The sequence below is a fragment of the Notothenia coriiceps genome, unplaced genomic scaffold (genome assembly GCF_000735185.1).
Source record: "Notothenia coriiceps isolate Sejong01 unplaced genomic scaffold, NC01 NC01_scaffold00024397, whole genome shotgun sequence".
NCBI lineage: Eukaryota > Metazoa > Chordata > Actinopteri > Perciformes > Nototheniidae > Notothenia > Notothenia coriiceps.
The window spans coordinates 8,899-31,507 of NW_011357098.1; the positions used below are offsets into that span (position 1 = coordinate 8,899).

Sequence of the window (22,609 nt, forward strand, 5' to 3'; positions counted from 1 at the left end):
ACCGCGCATCTGAGGACTTAACACTAAAAACACAGAGCTTCAAAGAGCCAATGATGGGTTAAATAGAGACTATAATCTAATTAAAATATTGCACAGAGGTAAATAGTGCTTTGATAATGATCTGAGGGTTCAATTAGTAAAATGAGCTGCTTGAGTGTTTTGTATTGGGGTGGTGTTAATACTTAGAACATGGCTACAGAACCAGGACTGAGACCACATGAGGGGACCTTCAGAGTGTCATCTGTGATTTGAGCAGGACGTTCTGTAAAAGTGGGAACAACAACAATTGGTGTGTGGAGTATTCTAGATGAAACGGTGTAATGCAGGTGTAATGGGGTAATAATATCTATATGTTATCACCTGTCTCTTCCATGAAAGATATAGTGTGGGCATCAGAGGTCTGGGATGGTTGGGATTGGACTACGACGTTCTATCACTGTCGTTAAAGACATGAGTCCCCAGGGACATTTACCCCTCCTTCAGCAAAAGGACAAAGTCTATTGTGCCATTATGTGACTGATCATTTAGCAGATTCAATGATATCACATCAATATTGCGTTTTATATATTGTTTAATTAATATGTGTGTGTGTGTGTGTGTGTGTGTGTGTGTGTGTGCGTGCGTGTTTTATCATTCATTCTCAGCACACTGAAGAATCATTCTCAGACAGTGTTCATCCCACAGTGTGAACATTTATTTGTGCAAAGCTGCTCTTTGGGGTGCCAAGTTAATAAGGATTTGATAAATATAATGTGTGCCAAAAATGTATTTTCATTTTGCTTTATAAAATGTTTCATCCACCACGGGATCCCAGAGACTACAGTCACTGGAACATGTGTCACAGATGCTATACATGTTTGGGTACAAAGAAAAGAATATAAGAGATGTTTTGTTTAGCATTTTGGATCATACATTAGCAGAGATATTCCAAGTTCCAAAGTCCTCCCTGGGACTGTGTCACTGTCAGTGAGACGTCATCAAAGAGGAGTCACACTGCTTTACCATGAGAACGTGTCAACATGCCGCTACAATAAACACCAGGCTGAACCAGACTTGAATGTATACATTACTAAACTGTAGGTAGCTAATGATACAAGCATTGCAACAAAGGGTCGAAGAGAACTGTAATTCAGGAGGCAGAACGCAGCCTAATCTAATATCAGAGTTCCTTTAACGATCAGTAGGCACGGTTCCAAATAAACTGATCCTTTCTTTTTTTACAGTACACTTCAAGAAGAAGGTCTCAGTAGTTCATTCTATGTGCTTTGTCTTTGTTTAGTTTAAAAAAAATGTGTGGCTACATTGACTCCCAAAATCTAGGCTCACAAGCTTTAGAATTACCATTGTAAAACTACATTCTAGCATCTATGGTTAAAACAAACACCAATAAGTCATACAATGCATTTCTTGTCAAATCAGACATGGTATACCCAGTACTAAGAGCAACACAGAAGCTAGCTAAGGCGGCCAATCTTTTCAGAAATGATATTTATCTATCTTTTGATAAATATTTTGAAAAACGTGCCAATATGTTTCTGGTAGTTAATATAGATCTGAAAGTAGCCCTAATATAGCCCTCGTATCAAATAGACGGCCTCCTTGCTTCAGACAGCATGAACTCTCCTGAAGAGTGCCACAGCCTGCTTTTCTTCTTCATGCCGCTGTCTAAGGACTTCCAGTGTGTCCGGTGGGGGGTGGTCCAGGCCCTCCAGGTACGGAGCGCGCTCAGTGGAGCCCTCGGACCGCTGCTCTCTCTGTTTGGGGGTTTGAGACGCCACAGGTTTGGCTATGGTCTTGGCATATTCCAAGGCCTAAGATTGAAAGAGAGGGAGAGAGAGATCAACAGATGTTAATGTAGTTACTAATGATAGAAATGCTACTCAGAAATGTCTGTAAAAACTGTTCACTGTGACCTCAAACAATGTCATGTTGTGTTTCTCTCATGTAAAGTACATAGTACATGGTTGTGAAACTCTCCTGATAAATAAAATATATATTACAGTAGATGCTATGACTCTCAGTATAGCTTAACTGTTCATTGTTTTTCTTGTTATAACACATTTCAAAACTCAAGGTAAAATAGTGTATTTAGCTATCATCTGTGAGGAGAGATGCGAACAGCCCCACAGGATCCTGACCTGCAGTAAAACACCGGAGAGAGCTCAGAGCCTTGGTTGTGTTTTAGTACTTCTGTCTGCACTGAAAACACTGAAACGTTGACTTTATTTAAATCTTTTATGTCAACACATTTCACATAACTGTATTAGGTTAGTTGAAAGCAATAATATTAAGTTGAACCTAATATTAATACAAATATAATTTGTTTACCTACTGTTATTGCTTTCAACTAACCTCATACTGTTATGTGAAATCTGTTGACATAAAACATGAAATGAAATTCAACGCTTCAGCTGGATTACCAATAAGTAACAGGTTAGTTGACCATAGTTATTCAATCAAACCTAGATATAAGTCAGGTGTAATACATGTATACAGTATGTGAGCATTCATCTGCACTTTATCTGCAGTACCCCCTTCTGTAGTAAAACAACTTGATGACTTTCAATCATCATGATGGTTTGTTTTGATTATATTCATTCACAACAACAATATGTCATTTAAAACTCAACTGTAATTGAAAGGTTATTTAGTGTTCAGTACACGGTATGCTATGAGTAATTGCTAAGCAGCGGCGCGACACCAGTTATTCCTGCTCAGTGAGTCCGGAGAGGAGCCCTGCAGAGACATTCTCCCTAATCTCCTGCACTCTTTCTTTGTCATTTTGCTAAGTAACAATTTGTCTCAGTTAAAAAACGGACTGTTTTGAAAAAGGGATGTGCTAGGTTTCACACGAGTACACACACACTCAAAAAGATGAACACACACACCTTCACCCTGGGAACTTTCTTGTCGCTGCCTTCCGGGTCCTTGGCCAGTAGAAAGGGGATCCTACTTATGCTTTTGTTCTGCTCACGGATCACATTTGAATACAGCTTCTGTCGTTTCATTTTCTCAGCATGATGATGGCAAGAAAGAAGGAGAGCTTTCATTAACTCACTCACTTCTCTCTTAAGACTCTTCTCTTTGTGCTCCCCCCCAGCAGAGCCTCTCCACGTAGCCCAACAATACCAAACACAGTGGGCCTTTCAGCGGGCCGATCAACATTTACACATATCACTCACTAATAGGCTCGGACCTGGAGATGCCCAGGACTCAATCTTGTGGAAATTGGTCAAACATGCTCACTTTTTACAACAGAGGATTAACAACAGATACATCACAGCCCAGAGCACTTACCTTCTTAGGAGTGCTCTCGTTTGCTTTGTAAATGTCATTTTACCTGTGAAACAGCATGGGAGCCTTTAAATGATGAACTCGGGCCATAGGAAGAGGGTTAGTGGATACACAATGACACCTTTGGAAATCAGTTTGGGGACAGCTGAACATGTTTGTCCAAACTAAATCCTATCTGCGAGTCACTCCTCAAGGTAATATGGCTTTACAGAAAACAATAACTTTGTGGTACGTAAGAGAGATTTTGTATTTGGTTCTTCTGTGTCATCATGTATTTCTTGTCCTCTGATCAAATGGTTACATGTGGATAATGATATAGGAGACATCTGAAATGGAGGCAACAGAGGCAGATGTGCATCTCTCTGCTTGTCAGCTACTTTTGGAACAATTACTGTTTCTCTTGCTCTGTCAATTCTTCAAATTATTTTAGTTGTATATCTGAAATATATCTGCGGTAAAATCCCCCTAAACTTTTCTTTATGTGATGGGAATAAGAAATGTTTGAAAAGGATGTAAATGAACCCCTGCTAATACTTACTGTCTGTTCAGCTGCTGTGTAGTCAGGGCCCAGCCCTCGCAGATGTATATCTGACTTCAGCTGCTTGTATTCTTTAAGACTGTATGCCTGAGAGAGGGAGGGAGGGAGGGAGGGAGAGTATCGTTTGAATCTGTGTCAAACAGTGAAGCTTTTGAATACTTCATTTGGAGAGGAATTTTGTTGAACTGAACTCCATTTGCTTTGATCGAGGTCAAAACGGCACAATGGGCCAACAAATTAAATCCTGACTTCAATTATGACCAGCTTTGACGTCTCTCATTGGGTTCACATTTAGAAGATCACATAGTGATCGAGACTGATTGTTTCACGCTAAGCCATACACATCATACCCGGAGACTGTTTTTATGCTTTCAGCCACACTTGTGACGTCACGTGGCTCAAAAGATGGCGATGCAGCCAGATTGAAATATTGAACTATTGAATGGATTGCCATGTTATTTGGTACAGACATTCAACATCCCCAGATGAGGAAGCCCACTGGCACTATAATGGTCTCCTGCCACCATGCAGATGACAATTTAGTTGAAATGTTTTAACTACTATTGGATTGGGGTCATACAATTTAGTACCGATGGTTTCCAGAGAAGGATCCTAATGACTTGTGACACTACTTCTAACAACCTCTGACTAATCCATCTAGCGACACCAACAGGCCAAAGTTTGCACATATTTGAAATATCTCCAATGTATAATAACCACGTTGTCACTTTGTTTTTTCTCCATCATACGATTATCTGGCCAATAGGACCAACTTACGTAAAGTGGGGTGTTTGAGCTGAGGACTCAAAGAAGAGTGGTGCTTTAAGTTATTTGATTCAGCAGTTCTGTAGAAAGCTGAAAAAACCCAGTCTACCCAGCCTCACTTTGGTTCACGCCTGTTCTTGGCCGTAGTAAGTGTAAAACACACATATAAAAATCCAAACAGTGCAGCAACGTCATACACCGTTTTGACCTAATAACTGCCATCACTGTGAGTTCTGCAATGATGGGGTTAGCATTTAGCTCAAAGCACCACAGAGCCAAGTAGAGCCCTACAGAGACATCTAAAACGCTTTTTTAGAGTATTGTTTAATTGTATTTTAACGTTAAAGTGATGACACATGGATGGTTGCTTTCACATTGTAGTTCAGTAAGATCAGCTCTTAATCAAAAAAATGTGTTGATGTCTTCTTCTGTGGATTAGGATAAATGTGTGTCTCTGCAGTGGTGTTTAAAGACAGTGGTTGTCTTGGTCATACTAAATAAACTATTATTTCAAATAAACCAGAAACATATTAGTACTTCACATTAGTGTGTGTGCAACAGTGTTTGGTTGATAGGGGAGACACAAAGACAACAACTGTATTCCCCTTCATTCGCAGCAGTTGGTGATGATGATGATGATGATGATGATGATGATGATGATGATGATGATGATGATTTGAGAGTGTGAGTGTGAGTGTGAGTGTGTGTGTGTGTGTGTGTGTGTGTGTGTGTGTGTGTCTGTGTGTCTGTGTGTCTGTGTGTCTGTGTGTCTGTGTGTCTGTGTGTGCGTGCGTGCGTGCGTGCGTGCGTGCGTGCGTGTGCAATCCACAAGCTGTCCCAGACAACATAAAGCTAATCATTCCAGATTGTACTGGCTGCTTTTCAGAGGGGGGATTTCAATTTGCTCTCCGTCGGCCATGGACACAACAGGGTCTCTTTCTTTCCAGGCCCCCTTCCCTTCTAGAACCCCTAAGTCACGCTCATCTGCTTTCATGCCGGGGCACTACAGCAAGACTGCTTTACAAATTGAGTCAGTAATCTCGTCAGACATGATGGCTAACATGGTGGGAGAGAGGGGAGGTCAGGGGATGAGTGGTGTTGGGCACCACAGGATGAACATGTGAAGGCTCCAGTATGAATACCATTCGGAGCACTCGGCGGCCTTGCTGGGGTCTACTTAACTCAATTGTTAGTTATTGTAACAATAAATATGACACACTATATACATCATACATAATAAATCGTCTGTGTTCATGCCTGGATTTCTCTGTTTGTCCCTGTTGAGGACATTTTGTGTAAGAAGTGTATCATTCACTGAGAGCATGTCCAGCCATGCAGACCTGGTACTATCTCTGCACACACAGAGATCACACAGGCTTTGTGTATGAAGACACTGAAAACATGAAAGCAAAAAGCTATGAAATATCAATATTCTGTTTTCAGTCAGTTTGCATCAATGCTGAGGTGAGTTTTAAAAACAATTGTTTTTATGACAATGACAGTCACCTGTATTTAAATGTGTAAATATCTCAGCCTGGCAAACCAGAGAGGGGGGGAAATACAAACAGCCCAATCATTAAATGCAAATGGACATCTTTAGTGGCCCTGTGCCTCAGACTCTCTTGCTTCTAATCACCTTATCCTCTAACACATCTTTAAACGGCTTTTCAGAGCCTGCAGCCTTGTGGTTTATATAGTCATCAATTAAGTGGAGCTTAGTGGAGCTAGACAATTAACCTGATGTTTTGTGCCTTACTCATCAGAAGACTCCTGCTGGATTAAGCTGTCCCTGCATGAGACAGCTGATGGGATTATTTGGGACTTCAAAGAGGCATTTATTTGTGTAACCTCTTGTGTACGTGGGGTTAAAGGGGAATGCCACTCCACTGAAGAATTAATGTGTCACTTTTGTTAACTGCATAATGAGATCTTATTTTTCTAACTGGAACGCAATTATTCAGTATGTTTTGAGTATGTGGACCTTGAGCCTTTTTTTAACGCAGTTTTAAAATGCATGTATTTCAGACAATTATACAAATCCTTTTCATAGGTGGCATCCCAGATTAGATGGCATACACAAATCCAAGGAATCAAACCTTTGAACAGTCATTATCCCTCCTTTCAGGGCACATATGAAGATCACACACACACACACACACACACACACACACACACACACACACACACACACACACCTTGTACGTTGCTCTGGTCCTGAGCTTCCTGTATCCGTCAGTGTGAGACTCTGTGTTCTCAGGCTCTCTCCCTGTCATCGACTCTCTTATAGGGGGCAGCACTGCGAGGCCTGAGCCTGGGGACAGAGTGGTGCTGGGGGTCCCGGGGAGGTTTTGTGGAAACGGCTTAGTGTGGGCCTCAGTTGGACACTTGTGGTGCTCCCCTTCACAGGATAGGGGCCACTGTAATGCAGTTGTCCTGGAACGCAAAGTAATTGGTGGATAAAAACGAAGTTTCCATTGTAATATACTACTAAACAAAAGACTTGAAGTCTTTTTCATAAACCATTATGCTTTCATTTGGGATGTCAGTTCACTGTTGTGTTTGCTTTACGTAATGTGTCCATTATTATCTGTATTTCTTTATATGAAGGCTATTATTTGGTGCAGCATTTCTCCAATAGGATACTTCAAATGCAATATCTTTCTAATGTTGGTCAGAAAAAATATTTATACGTATATAAAAGGCTCACCTTTGCCATTGTTCAGAACTACTCTTCAGGATTCGGTAGTGATTAGTTTGTTGACATCCAGGGAAAAAGGCAAGTTCAACTTCAGATGGGGGGCTCCAGTGAGGAGGTGTCAAATTGATGATGTCATCCTGGCCACCCCGCTGGATAAAAGGATGGAGATGGGAATTGTTGAGGTGGATGTTGAGGTGGATGCTGGGCAGCAGAGGCTGTGAGGAGGATGTCTTCTGAGGATTTGGCTGAGTTACAGAGGCTGGTGTGGCCAGTGTTGAGCTCAGACAGTCCCCCCACTCAGCTGTGACCCCCGGGGAAGGGGGGGGCTGCTGCTGCCGCTGCTGAGGGTTGGGGTATTCTTCCCGCTGGGTTTTCTTTTCTTCACTGATCTGGGTGAACTGGGGTTATAATAGGATTAACAGTTTGAGAATAAAAAATGTTCATTGATGTAGAATGTCAGAGCAAAAAGGTACTGATATAGACAAGACTGATTTAAATACTTGGTTAGCATGGGTGGCCCAGCATATAGCATTTTTAACCTTTTTTCTAAATAGAAAATAACAGATAGTCACTTTCACACTTTCATAAAACACTGTGTTTGAACAAAAGCAAAAAAACTGTTAATTTTGCCGCTGCTTTTTAATATCTTACACTGCACTGTAACTTGTATTCATGTATTTTATACCTGTCTTATTCTATATGAGCTTGTTTTATGTTTTTTTATTATCTTAAAATGTGTTTCCGCTGCTCTATTTCTTAATGCTCTTAATGTCTTTCATTACGTAAAGCACTTTGAATTGCCTTGTGTTGACAGGTGCTATATAAATAAAATTGCCTTGCCTTGTAAATATAATAACACAATGACAGTTGTCTGTGTGTTTGTATATGTGTGTTTATCTGAGTTTTGATTATCACACAGATGGCATGTGTTTTGCCGTGCACCAGGAAGAGAGCAGTGCTGAGTGTAATGTTATTTGGATCAGCGGTTCTATAGAAAAGCTGCAAAATCCCAGCCAGACTTTGGTGAGTACTGAGCTGTGAAGGGCAAAGAGACGCGCATCAAAACACTACACAACAGCACTTCACTAAATCTGCCTTTTCATATTCAAAGACTGCTGCTGTGGATCTAGATTTTTTAAATCCTGTGCATTTCTGTAAGATATGCCAACACGCAAAGTGCAGCTTTTTCAAGTACTTAGGTGTTTTTTTCTTGCTTTGAAATGGGGTTGAGCACAAAGCATGAACAAACCACTCACACCCAAAACAACAGCAGACACACATGAGCTCTGGATAAGAGGCTGAATTCTCTCCCAGTGTAACAAGGGCTGGAGCTGTTCTTCGCATGATCTCACCAAATTATTTAGCAGGAGGCCTGTGAGCGAGTGTCTCATGCATCTAATGCCACTGATTTAGCAAACATCAGCTTTGCCCATTCCAGAGGGAAAATATGTATTCTCATCTGCTTGGCAGCGTCAAGGTGGCTGCTCAAGTGCTCAAAATAATAACGCTCCTCCAATCTTCTCCTTTTTTACTCAGACTCCTATTTTCTTTTTATTTAAATCATCTCTGGCAAACCCTAGTGCAGAAACACCACCAATGATTGTGTGCACATTCCCTGAAGGAAATTAAAAGCATAAGTGATGGTGTCTCAGATGTGCAGCAGCTACGTGGCCATTGTTTTACTACATGTTCACATTACACTGGGCTCACATGTTCACCAAGGGAGAGGACCAAGATGTTCCTAAACCTGATTTACTCTGCTAGCTGACTCCTTAAGCACTTTTAGACAGATCAGAAAATGCTGAAACTGAACATGTTGAAATAAAAGATATACACTAGAAACTAAAGCCTTTGGGAAGGCCAATTAAAACATACACAACAACAGCTACTCAGGGGTATCAATACTGCATCCATTACTATCAGTGCCTGTCTTATTCCACCACATCATATTGCGTCGATTTTCCTGTTTCAGTTGTTCCTAATGTACCCATTTGAGCCATGAGAATGTGTTCTGCTAATGCTGTAATGAAAATCATTTAGTTAACTTCAGGGCTCCCCTCAGCGGCAGAGGACCATCTGAGTGGATCAATGGTATTGACAGGCTGAAGACTTTTTCACTGAATGCCACCAATTCTGTGAGCTTGAATAGGTGAAGGTCACAAAGAGTGAGTGGATCCAGTTGTACCATATCCATCAATAAGTGTGTTTGTGAATGTGTATAATACGCTGACATGTTACTGTTATACTGGAAAGGATTCAGGGCACTGTCAGACAAACCTCCAGCACCATATGCTGTTTCATCATTGAAGCTGTATGGTCCTTTTCTCTAGCTTTCAGGTACATTGGTTTGCTTTGGGTTATTAACTGAACAATACGTGAACTGACCGATAAAATGGAAGAATGTTTTTTCGAAATGACAGAAATACTGTTATACATTGGGTGCTGTTACAGATGACCAATAAGAATAGGCAGTGTTGGAAGATCAGAAACAGGTGTCAGTGACTTCTGTATGTCCAGCAGTGTACACACACACACACACACACACACACACACACACACACACACACACACACACACACACAACACCACCNGAATGTTGTGGATATATTGTAATTTTAAGGGTGTCTATTACCATCTGGCCGGGGACAACAGCTGGAAATTAGCATTTACTGTTTTTGTGACAGTTCATTGATGGGGACTGTCCACGACACTATAAATAAATAAACTAAACTAAAACTAATTATAAATTCACAGATCTTAGATAACGCACATAATTTCCTGTACTTGACTCCTATATTTGTACAAACAGTCTATTGATGTACATTCATATACTATATCCTTCTGAAACTACAGTAAGAGGGCATTTGCGTTTATAAATCATTGTTTTACCAACGTGTTCCTTAATCCCTAATTCTCAGAAAAGGTCGGCTGGTATTTTAAAACGTTCTCAAACTTCCTAGCAATCAAGCAATAATTCCAATTGTTCCAAAAAGAAAGTGAGGTTCTCAGAGTGGTTACTTCATATGGACAGAGATATGTATGTGTACTCTATATAACTCAATCTAATATATATTTTTACATACAGTCTATTCATGTACATTCATATACTAAAACCTTCTGAAGCCATGAGTGCATTTGCGTTTAGAAATCATTGTTTTACCAACGTGTTCGGTGTGTTTGTCAGATTTGAAGTCGTTAACATGTTGTTTATTATTGCTTGAGGCATTTATAGCTGTTTCAGAGTTCACGTGAAGGATCAGGAAGCTCATTTTTTAAATTATTCTGACACTGGGAGCCTTCTGTAAGCTGTTGAATTTACTTTAATAAATGATGTTATTTTCTTCACCCAAAGAACCAAAAGAAACTTCAGTTGTTGATGAACCCCTGCCCCATCTTCCAGTCACCGCCATGTTAACCAAAGAGGGTCTGAAAGCCGCCCAGTCCCATATTGCAGAAGCTCCATCAGGTGAGTGTCTCTAGTATGTAGTGTCTCTACTTTAAAGAGTCCTCTCCTACTGATGTTCAGGTGTATATCAGTATGTAGTGTCTCTACTTTAAAGAGTCCTCTCCTGCTGATGTTCAGGTGTATATCAGTATGTAGTGTCTCTACTTTAAAGAGTCCTCTCCTGCTGATGTTCAGGTGTATTTCAGTATGTAGTGTCTCTACTTTAAAGAGTCCTCTCCTGCTGATGACCAGGTGTATATCAGTATAGTGTCTCTACTTTAAAGAGTCCTCTCCTGCTGATGACCAGGTGTATATCAGTATAGTGTCTCTACTTTAAAGAGTCCTCTCATGCTGATGTTCAGATGTATATCAGTATGTAGTGTCTCTACTTTAAAGAGTCCTCTCCTGCTGATGTTCAGGTGTATATCAGTGTCTGAAATACACCTGAACATCAGCAGGAGAGGACTCTTCTCATACTGCCTGTGCTGCAGCATCTCTTTTCACCCTCTGTCTGAAACCAGAGCCCAGTCTGCTCTGATTGGTTAGCTGGCCAGCTCTGTTGTGATTGGTCAACCGCTTAGAGGGGCGCTAGCCAATAGGAGCCCGAGTTTTCAACAGTGATATCACTTCAGGAACTTTGGGATGTTAGCCTTAGCAGACTATACATGCACCAAAACATATAGAACACACTTCAGGAAAGAGAACTAAAAAATGCAGAATATGTTTGTATTTGCTGTATTTTAGGGTCTGTGTACAGTAAGATTATGAGAGGTTTTGAAAGTGTCTCGACAGTGAGCGATGATATATGTTGATGTAGAATAACAGCAGGGTAAACTCTTCCAGGAGATGCTTAGGATTGCAGAGCAGCTGGCGAGCTTTAGGATTAGTTTACACTCGCTCAGGCTTTCACCGAAACTCTATCTCCCCGAGAGAAACACACACACACACACACACACACACACACACACACACACACACACACACACACACACACACACACACACACACACACACACACACACACACACACACACACACACACAATCTGAAACACATCAGATACTCAGACACTCAAGCACATCCAAGAGATACTGCAAATATTTCAAATTAATGTAAGTAAAACAATGCTTGAGGAATTATTGAAGTCATTCATTTGAGTTAAAAGAACTTAAAAACACAGTTTGAATCAAAGTCAATCAGTAAACCTTTATTTATATATTACTTTTCATACACAAAAGGTGCTTCATAAACCTAAAACAAATTGAAAAATGATTAAAACAACACTTTATACGACCAGAAGTCAATAAACACAGGTCTGAATAAAACAAGAATTAATTAAATGTTATTCAAATTCAAGCTGGGTCTTAACTTTATTAGTATAGAAGAAGTCTGTATTCATAATGTTACTTAAGTAAAAAGTATATATAATGAGGTAAATGAACTTCAAAGTAGTAGAAGTAGAAACATGTCAACGGTATCCTTTTAAATACATAAAAAATCACATAAGTTAAAGAATAAGAGTGCCATAAAAAGTTAAGGTTATATCGATTCATCATTTCAGCTGCTGTATACACTGTTGGGGGGTTTCATTTATCACAATACATCATATTTCTAAATTGTATAGAAACTAAAACTGTTAATACATCTGGTGCAGTGAAAAGTAGAATATTTCCCTGTGAGATGTTGGGTAGTTACAGTATGACGGGCCACAGAAAGAAAATACATTTTGTTTCCAGTAATAATAATACTTTCCGGATTTTTCTCTGCACATCTGTTTCTCTTCAGAAGGAGCTTATTGCTTCTGTCTCTGTGTTTATGTTTCTCCAACACCTCATCCCCTCCGACACTCTCTGCCCACACACTGCAAGCATGGCTGGACCCAGACTAACACACACACACACACACACACACACACACACTCTTCACCTCTAACCATCACCTATTCCCCCTGCCTTTTGTCACCCATTATAAACATCCCAATCAGTTGGAGCAAATGATCAAGCCTGTATTGAATTTTGAGCATGGTAAGCTGTGTAATATCTTTTTTACTAAATTGGGAGGCTCGTAATTGCCTCTCTGTGAGACGATGTCACAACAAAGTCTGGCAATTGCAGCAAGCTGTATTACCTCCAGTATCCGGGAAACATCTGCTTTTCCCAATGAAGACTTCAAAGGGGCTGTAGATCTTGAATTGCATTTAGCTGCTATTGTGGCCGGCCCAGGTAATCTTGATTAGGTGTTTAGACTGAGGCAGGGTATACAGTGGCAGAGAGCTCCCCAGAGCTTTGGTCTAAAGCTATTAAAAGATTGTACATTATGTTGCCCTGGCTTTGAAGTGAGGGCCTGCGAGAGGAGTAGGGACTGTAAGGGGTGAGTGCAATAGTAGAAGATTGATCTGCTACTTCTGTCTTTATCAAAGGAGGCCCGGGCCCCGATGAAGCCAATCATTGCTGCTGCCACTCTCCCACTTGGCCCAGCTAAACATTTGCTGTATTAGGAGATTGTGTACATTTAATAACACGTCTAATTATCAGTTGCCGTCAGATGGCCGCACTCTTTAAAAGACCAAATGGGGAGTTTTAAAAGGCCCACGTAACGACTGACTTTTCTGGACTGATTTGTGAAAAGCTTGACTTGTAAGACTGATGCCATTTGTGTACTGACTGTTGCTTTCTTTTGTGAGGAGCTTTGGACAGAGAAGGTGGGAGGAAGCACAACACGCTTTGTTATAGAAGATGTGTGGTTATCATAGTTATTACAAGTTTGTCTGACCTTTAATATTTTATCTCCCAATACTGATCATATTTGTCTACTTCGATTTTAATATTTCATTTAGTGTGCGTGAAAATAAACCGATACATTCAAAACTCTAATCTATGAGCATAGTGGAAACTGTGCCTCTGTAGACCTATTGGATGTTTAAGCATGTGAGGACCTGTATGTCATCTCAATGCTTCAATGAACTGCAGCTTTTACTGACATTATTATTATATTTTTTTATTCTGCTTCTAAAATATGGTTTAACATTTTTTAAAGCCTTTTAAGTTTTGTTTGTGCAAAATAATGTTGCTCTGAAAAACCCAACACAATGATGAATCCTATCTTGAAACAGGAAATAGATACGTGTAAATGAATGCCCCTTCTTTTGTGCCCTATGTCCCCCATTAAGTAAGACACATCTTAGGGGAGACTGGGCGATGGAAAACTAATAAGCAAATTCAGAGGGAAATGACAAAACACAAGGGGTCCAGAGAGGGAAAGGCTCTGGCTCTGTTTACCATTGCACAAAGCTAACGGCTCTTGACTATGTAAATGGTGATGATATGAGACATTGTGAAGGGCTGGGGCTCAGATGGTTGGGGGTATTATAGGAAGCAAACCGTCTTGTGGCCCAACAAATGGGGAATGCAGGCCATCCCGACCAATTATGCCACTGTGCCAGGTGCAGGGATGTCTAAGAGCCTATTGGTAACCATGCGTCTCTGATGTTGTACACATCAACTCATAATAAGCACTGCATAGCCAGACATGGTTCTTTTCATATGGTGAAGAAGAAGGCAGATAAAAACAGCTATGCTCCTCTGCCAAATTAATTTTCCAGACTGGGTCAGGGCAAACATCATACAATATTCTCTTTGTTGTCTGAGATGACTATAAAAGGCATATAGAAAGCAATGATAATACTAAATGAGCATAAAATTGGTTCATGCAGAAGGGAAAAAACAATATTGCTCTATATTCAGCTCAGGAAAAAGAGATGCGTTCAAGCAATCGCCCATTGATTCAAAGAGTAATATACTGACACTTGACTACTGATCACCTAAGTGCACGCTAAATACAGACGTCTGAAAAATGTAAAGACACAATAGCACTTGTGCATGAGAACTAACAAGCCATAACCCTGACCTCTGTGTTTAAAACTGTTAGTATAGTCGAGTTCAATGGATTAAGTCATTGCCATAAATACCAAAGCACAATCATCACTATCACATCAGGTTAATTTGCTAATACAAAGCAATACAATTCTTAAATATGAAACACCACACACTTGCCAAAAGCATAATACCTCAATAATTAGCCTACTACAACCAGAATCTGCTTCCTTCAGTTCCAAAACAAACAACCTACGCTGGAGAAAAACAGTAAGTCCAATAGATAGTTGATCAGAAAACAAGCCCCACACACCCAAAATAAAGTGTATTCCAATATTTTTCGGTAGTCTATCCCCAGTGAGAGATCTTAAATCCTGTTAGTGTAACAATAGCTGGGCAGCCCGGGAACCATGGTCAGTGCTAGGGCAGCTCCTGGTGGCTGTTGCTGTAACTGCAGCAAATTACAGAGCGGAAAATGTATTGTTGTTGTTTTTTTATCACATATCAAAGATCTAACTGTCATTCCGTCATTTTTACCATTAGCAGACATTATTGATGGAACTATACAAACCTTGTTGACTTTATGAGGCCTCTCCTGCTTAAGTGCATGAACACTCACATAGGAGCCACGTTTGGAGCTGTTGCGCCCCAGGGTCATTTTGTTGCGTTCCACGATGTCCTCTGCAAGACTTTCTAGCTTTTTGTTCAATGAAACCTTTGGATATTTGGAAGTGCTAATTTGCTGTATTTGAGTTGTTCCTCCTTGTGTGCTTCTCAGTTCCTGCAGGAGGTAGGCCTTACTCTGGATATACGTAGCATCCTTGGTGAGCTCAGTAGACCTTCTATTTTCCCCTGCATTATCACAACTATTTACACTTTTCCTTCTGAATCCTTTCAGTGTATTTTTGCCACAGGGTGGCTTTGAATGGTCCGCCTCAGGTGATGGAGGTTGTAACTCATGGTGGGGAGGTGTAGCTGAGCCAGTCTGAGCGTTTTGTGGGTGTAGGCAGTACGGCTCAGACTCATCACAAGCCAGATGAGGAGTCACTGCAACAGCTGGACATGAGTTGACGATGTATCTGTATCCTCCTTTCATTACAAGTCCTTGTCTGTCACAACATGACTGACTGGATTTCTCTTTAGGATCTTGATAATATTCCTCAACAGAAATATGTGGACTGTCATCGAAGCGGCCGGCTCCCCTCAGGTTGGTCCTCCAGTTGGGGTCATAGCGTAGGTCAGAATAGGAATCCTGGGTGGGCTGCTGGCTGCAGTGTAAAAGAATGACAATATTAAAAATGATCTCATGTGCAATACAACAAGCCTAAAACGTATATTTGTATCATATGTAACAGCTCTATTGCTGAGCTGTATGAAATAGGCAGATAGGAGATATAAAACTAAATATATGTCTGGTAGTCTCATCCTATTATCAGTAATTGATTTAATTCTTGTTACGCAGCTTTATTAATGACATGTCCACATCCAAAGGAAGTGTTCCACATTCACATAGGCCTTTACTTAGAGGTCAAAGGAACAAGAGACATTAGACCATTATTAGAATGATGATGTCCTCAAACAAAGAGCGCTACGCCTTATCAGAGACTTGTGAAATTGAAACAGATGAGGGGGATTAGGTGCCTGTATTTACAGATCATTTTCATGTTTTCACCTCCGGACTCACTAATGACAGTATATTTGAGAGCTACTAGCGGGGGAATGGTTCACAAACGGCAATTTTCAGCTTATGAAATGGCTTGAAAATTGCAGGCTAAAATGCTCTTTCTGATGGTGATGAAAAGATCTCATTAAAATAAATAGCAGAGAGCCTCTTTGTTGTGCTTACTGGGAGGATGAGGGGAGCCTAATTCTCCTGCCGTTATGTTGTGCGTCGGGGGAGGGTTGCCTAGGTGTAGGGCCCTTCACATCGATGAGGCCAAAAGGGTAAGGGATGTCTCTCTAATGACTCAAACAAGTTGGAGAATGCATTATTGACAACATGCAGCTGGACGTGATGCCTCACACACTGAAGGAACACCGCAGCCTGATATTTCTTGCCCAAGATACTGACACCTAAATACAATAGCCATTGAAATATTGTGACAAACAGTGAATAGGAAAATGAGAAAAACTAGCCATACGGACTATACTCAAACATCCGTTCGCAATATTTTGAATGATGTAGGTGTAGAATATAGTTAAGATGGATGAATGGAGTTGCTTTAATAGGATATATTTTACTACAAAAGGGAATTTCCATTGGGTTTAAACTATGCAATGGCAATGTGTGAGAAGGCTTACCGCTTTGAGTGGGCAGCAGCGAGGACTATGAGAACACGGTGATACCAATAGGACTGTGTCCCCTGCTTATGCTCTATGAAATGGAGCCTTTTGTGAGAATTTGTCATGCTCATTTTACCCTGAAACAATGTACTTTTGAAGCGAACCCACACTTGGTGGACATCAGTCTGCGTGGGTTAATGATGGGAAAATGCAGAATGCCCCTTTTCTATTTCAGAGGGAGATGACTATCATTCTGCAGGAGGGAGTAGTGGAAACAGCGGTACGGTTTAACAAGAGTGCAGAAACAGATGTGGTGTTGTTCTCCCTCTGCTCATTCAAAAGAGAGAATGAGAGATCTCCTTTTCAGCAACAATGATCCCTGTTAATGCACCACGAGTGACCACTTATTGTGATCCACCCAAACAAAACAAAAATCTAATTTAGCTCACATGAAAGGTGTTATTCTGAAAGCACCTGAATTAGGCCATTCTCACTACAATGTGCCATTGATGGCTGCATCTCATTAAATAACTGACACCACTTCATTGTTAAGTGAAAAATGAGGGTTATTTATCTTTTATCATCCATGTTCTGTTTGAAAGTAAAAGGTTTGATTGCTGCCTCCATTCTCCTTGCTGTATTCCAGCAGCACTATTATCTGCTTAATTTCAATTAATTTGTCACAGACAGTGAACGTGACGGTCCAGTTCAATGGGCAATTTGAACAAGGTCAGGAACAAATCTCATCATGGTAAATAGCTTATAATGGCGCGTTGATAGAAGCCCACATATGTGATGAAAACACAACAAAAGGTTATTTTATATATATTTGTTCACCAACAAATCAAGTCTGAGGTTGTTGTTTTTTGATTGTTTTAGGTTTTATAAGCAATTGTGCAAATACATACATTAATGCCATCTACTGGCCATACTGCTAAACTAATAGTCACATGTATTTAAGAGTTACTTGAAGTTAATTCTTCATTTCTCTTACGTCAATGAATTCCATTGAAAGGCCACTACCAGGTATTCCATAGCAATCACATTTGTCATTTCAAAAGTTTGGAAGCTATATTTATTTCCCTTAATAATGGCGATTTGAACAGGGTTGAAACACTAAACATTAAATATATAATTACACTCTATGTACTAGATTTGGCACCAATAAAATAAAAATGAAATGGGTAGAAAACTGTTGTAACATATTTTCCCAAAAAATACACTTTGATTTTGTTTTCCAGTCCAGACAAGAGTGTAAGGGACCCCGGATCACACACCACCCTGTCTTTGGAGCTGTTCAGGTATTTTGAGATGCTTGAGTGAGAAAATGAAAGGGGTTTAGATAGTGTAAGGACAAGTGGGACAGCATTTTGCGGCGACATGTCATGTCCCCCAATAAGGACAAAACTTCGAGGCGCCTTCCAGAGAAAATATTTCTTCATTAAGAAAGAGTAAAAATAGTGGTTAATTAATAAACTAGGATGTGCAATATAGCATCCTGTTTTCAGACAGTATATAACACCCATCTTAAATGAATGTTAAGGTAGTGTTTACATGTAACATGCCAGGCTAAAGAGCCATGTCCATCCATGTTTAATCCATGTAGTCAGAAAAGTTTTACTGGCACAAAACACATCGAGACCTGTGACTAAATGTTGGTTTTGGTCTTTTTAATCGAGTTTGTTTACGTTAAGAGAAATATAGAATGGTACCTGTCCTGTCAATCGTAAATACTTGTTTTAGTGAAGTTCTACATTTGCTGCAGTGAAATAAAAGTGTTCTTGGCATGTGTTCATTATAGCCTGATAACATTACTTTCCGTTTCATGTGCATCCGCTGCACTCTGCCCTCCCTCCAGGACCCTGAGGCAGCAGGGAAGATTGTGGCTGACCCCCCCCCCCCCCCATTGTGATTCTGATTCAGAACAGAACCAACACTCTTAATCACAACTAGCTGATGTAGAGTGTTTGTACATTCTCTGATCGTACTTTGAATACCATTATTCAATGCAACAGACAAACAGAACTTGAGTAACCTTACCTTGTTCCTCCTCTTTCATTCGTTTGCGTGTCCAAATACTCAGTCTGTGTCAGGGTATGGCTCCTTTTGGCACGGTGCTTTGCTGCTAGGTCAAGACTATCAACAACTTGAAGACCTAGAGCTTCATCATCCCTTGCGTCTTCACCCTCCTGATATCCCGGCTGTAAGCTGTCATCCTTTTTCTTTTGAGGCAGTGTGTATTTGTTTTGGTGGTGGCGGATCAGATCCATGTGTATCTGCTGCTGGTAAGCACTCTCCTGGGCCAGGCTCTCTGTGTCCGACTCCACTGAGTCCCACTGCTGTCTCGGAGCAGGAAGCTTCTCTTGCTCCGTCTTCCACCCTTGAGATGTCGGTTCATTTTTCAGGTCTTTATCCATGTTATGTTGTAGGTGGACAGTGTGCTTTGTGAAGTATGGATCATCTATATTGATGACCGTTGCAGCAGGCTGGTAACACTGCAACTAAAAAACAAATACAAACATATCTTTATTGTACAAGATGAACATTAGTTTGTAAAAGCAGGTGTGTTGAGCATTCATGTATACATTCAACAGAAAGTGTGTCTCAGATACAACAGTATGCCCCCTTTCTGACAACTCCATGAAAAAGTGAGAAAGAAACCAAGCTCACAAAGTGCCTGAATGTCTGCACTTACCTTGTGTCAGCACTGTATCAAGTGTATGAATACTGGCAAGGTTTTTGTATTCATCTCACACTTCATAATGTTCAGATGATGAGTTATTTGACAAGACAAAGATGAGCAATACAGCTTCTTTTCTGCAGCCAAGCAAGAGATACGAGGTTTTAACCTTTATCAGAACCAGACTTCCTTTATTTGTCCCGCAACGGGGAAATGTACCTTATTACAACAGCAGATAAAGGGAGGAGAATAGACCTATCAAAAGATAAATGTGACTATGTATGCAAAGTGAATATTATAATGTTCAAATAGCATGAACTACATTACATCAGATAATAAGTAAAAACCTAAATAGCAGATAAGTAGCCTACACCATGGTAAAAAAGGAGCAGGATATTTGTTTTCTTTTTAAAAGTGACCATATAGAATTAAGAGGTAGCCTACTGTATGGCAATTGTAAATAAACCAACAGGGAGGGTATTTTGCATTTGCGTGTACATTGCACAACATTTTATATTTACATGCAATTCTAACACTAACCATGGCTCCCTTCTATCAAAGCATTCTAGTAAAGACATCAAATAAATTATGATGACCTGCAGAGCTGACTCAGGATCAGCTTTGTGATTAGACCTGCCAAATGTCTGCATGGATGTGTTTTTTCCTCTGATACACTCCGCTCTTCCTATGAAGTATAATTCGAACTGATTTGGTATGTCATTGTAACATTATGTTAACGGGGCTAAATTCAAGCAAACAATGTTTTTCAGAGTGGAACAGAGACAGAGACAGGTGTATTATTTCCTCCAAGTAAAGCTTTCAAACTCAAGAAGAAAGGATCACTGAGGGATGGTGTTTGTGGAACATGTTAGCGTTATGTCTGTCACGTATTTCATAACGATAGCTGGGTCATTTTTTTTATAGGGTGCCATTTGGACTTCAAAAGTTGGGTGAAATAAATAGTTGATTTACACACTTTTTAATGTTCTATTCACCTAAATCTTTATATATATATAGATATATTAACAACACGTGACACCCGGGATATGTCCACCCTGTTAAGGACATACACATAACTGCTTAAATGAGTTTTCAGTGCATTCTTACAATTAAAATAACTTTTTAACAAGGGTTGTATGTCCCTAACTCTAATTAGATATATATTTCATACCTAATTAGTTTTAAGTAGTATATATTGAGAAAAACAAGTGTAGATTATGACAACGTGGCATATTTTTCCACAGTTTTTCATGAGAAAACTGAAATACAATAAGAATTACTAAAAGTTTCTAGAATATATAATCAACCTCTCTCATTTCTTTATAAAAGTACAAATATACACTTCATATTTGATATTTTCATTAAACTATGCTAGAAAAATACCAACATAACAGGGTGGACAGACGTCTAACAGGGTGGACATACGTCTAACAGGGTGGACACCAGTGGAAGTCCTTCAGGGCCTTCAGGACCTTCTCTCCAGGCCCTATCATTTTAAAGTGTAATTTTTGGTTAAAATATTAAACATTATTAATTCTATTGTTAAAACAATCTTTTATATTAAATTNTAATTCTTGTGTACATAATATACTAGATAATATACCCATCAGTGTTTCCCTAGGATTTTTTGCAGCAGTTTGTGTTGTGCCTATAGATCTAATGGTGGTGATAATTTATTATATTATAAAAACATTATTATGTCATAATAGTAATATAATAATATAACAATAAATAATATAATATTAACAAATGTTGTAATAAGTAAACAATACTTACATGTCCACCCTGTTAGGATGTTGTCCACCCTGTTAGTTGAATAAGCCTAACAGGGTGGACACTAACAGGGTGGACATTTTGAGCAAAAGTTAGCCTTTACCCTGCCTGTGTTAGCATATTTGCTAGCATGACCTTGGATACTTTATGAGGAATCAATCACTTTTTAAAGAAACTTTTTAAAATAATAAAATTCGATTAATATCCTTCATACTTAGGCCTAACAGGTTGGACATGTTATGTTCAAACACATCAAACTAAATTGACAGAAACATCAAAATCAGTTGTAAGAGCAGTAGAAACCCACACAACTTACCTCAGTTGAATTTCCCGCCTCTGGTCATAGGTGTGATGTCACTGAGAAATATGTATTTTTCTTAAAGGGACAGATACACAGCTCAATAGGGTGGACAGCGACCCGCGGGGACGAACATTAAACCTTTTTTTTATTTTTATTATTTGTTTACAATTTGAATAAAAACATTATTTGATTAGATAGATTTTGACAAGTTAAATAAAATAATAATAACATATTTATAAATGAATTTTAATAGCTATATTTTAGATCTAAGTTGAATGACCAGCATTGGGGACATGGAAAAACTCCTCGATATCCCTTTAACCAAAGCTTTTCAAATGAAAAAAACGACTTAGATGTGCATATCATTGTATTAATAATAAATTAACAATTGAACACACATTAAAACCAAAATGTAATTAGTATTTGTCCAAATTTAGACAAAATACAACATATTTTGTACTGGGGAGACCAAAGGCACCACATAAAAAAAATGACCCAGCTAAGATCGGATAAAACCCACCAGCCGTCTGCTAGCTGAGCAGATATCCTGTGGCGTTTAGATTCAACCAGGATAAGTTCAGTTCAAACCAACAGAAATAAAAAATACGAGTTGCATTTCTGGAGTTAACGGTGCTAAAGAGAGGAAAGGAGTGAATTTACCTGTTTTCCTGTCACAACTCCACACAAAAGTAACCATAGAAACGCCAACGCACACATGGTGCATTCAAGTGCTCCTTATAAAAGCTCAGACTTTTTGTAAATGGCTACAAGAGGCCACACGTCATGGAAGGACTTTAATTTACATCAACATACCGTAGTAGGTGACAGGTCACCTGTGATGGGAAAGATGGCAGCAGGATGTAGCTTTAAAGCAGGAGTATGTCAATCATCCATGTATACATTTCACAGCTTTAAACGGGACGTTTATGTCAGAACTCCATAGAAACGCTGTCGCACACA

The 22,609-nt window shown here is 39.6% G+C and overlaps 1 protein-coding gene across 2 annotated transcripts; it reads right to left on the reverse strand.

The window, feature by feature from the left end:
- Positions 1-670: 670 nt before the first annotated feature.
- jhy (junctional cadherin complex regulator) lies at positions 671-22,347 on the reverse strand. Of its 2 annotated transcripts, none has more exons than XM_010782216.1 (8): positions 22,310-22,347; positions 18,936-19,396; positions 15,232-15,880; positions 7,305-7,693; positions 6,793-7,030; positions 3,833-3,919; positions 2,889-3,011; positions 671-1,811 (listed from the first exon to the last, which is right to left on the reverse strand). In XM_010782216.1, exons 2-8 carry the CDS (start codon positions 19,310-19,312, stop codon positions 1,605-1,607), a joined length of 2,070 nt encoding a protein of 689 aa, XP_010780518.1. In that variant the 5' UTR covers positions 19,313-19,396; positions 22,310-22,347; the 3' UTR covers positions 671-1,604. The 2 variants fall into 2 exon arrangements, with proteins under 2 accessions (XP_010780518.1, XP_010780517.1); XM_010782215.1 differs by having other exon boundaries at positions 15,184-15,880.
- Between the last annotated feature and the right edge of the window lie 262 nt (positions 22,348-22,609).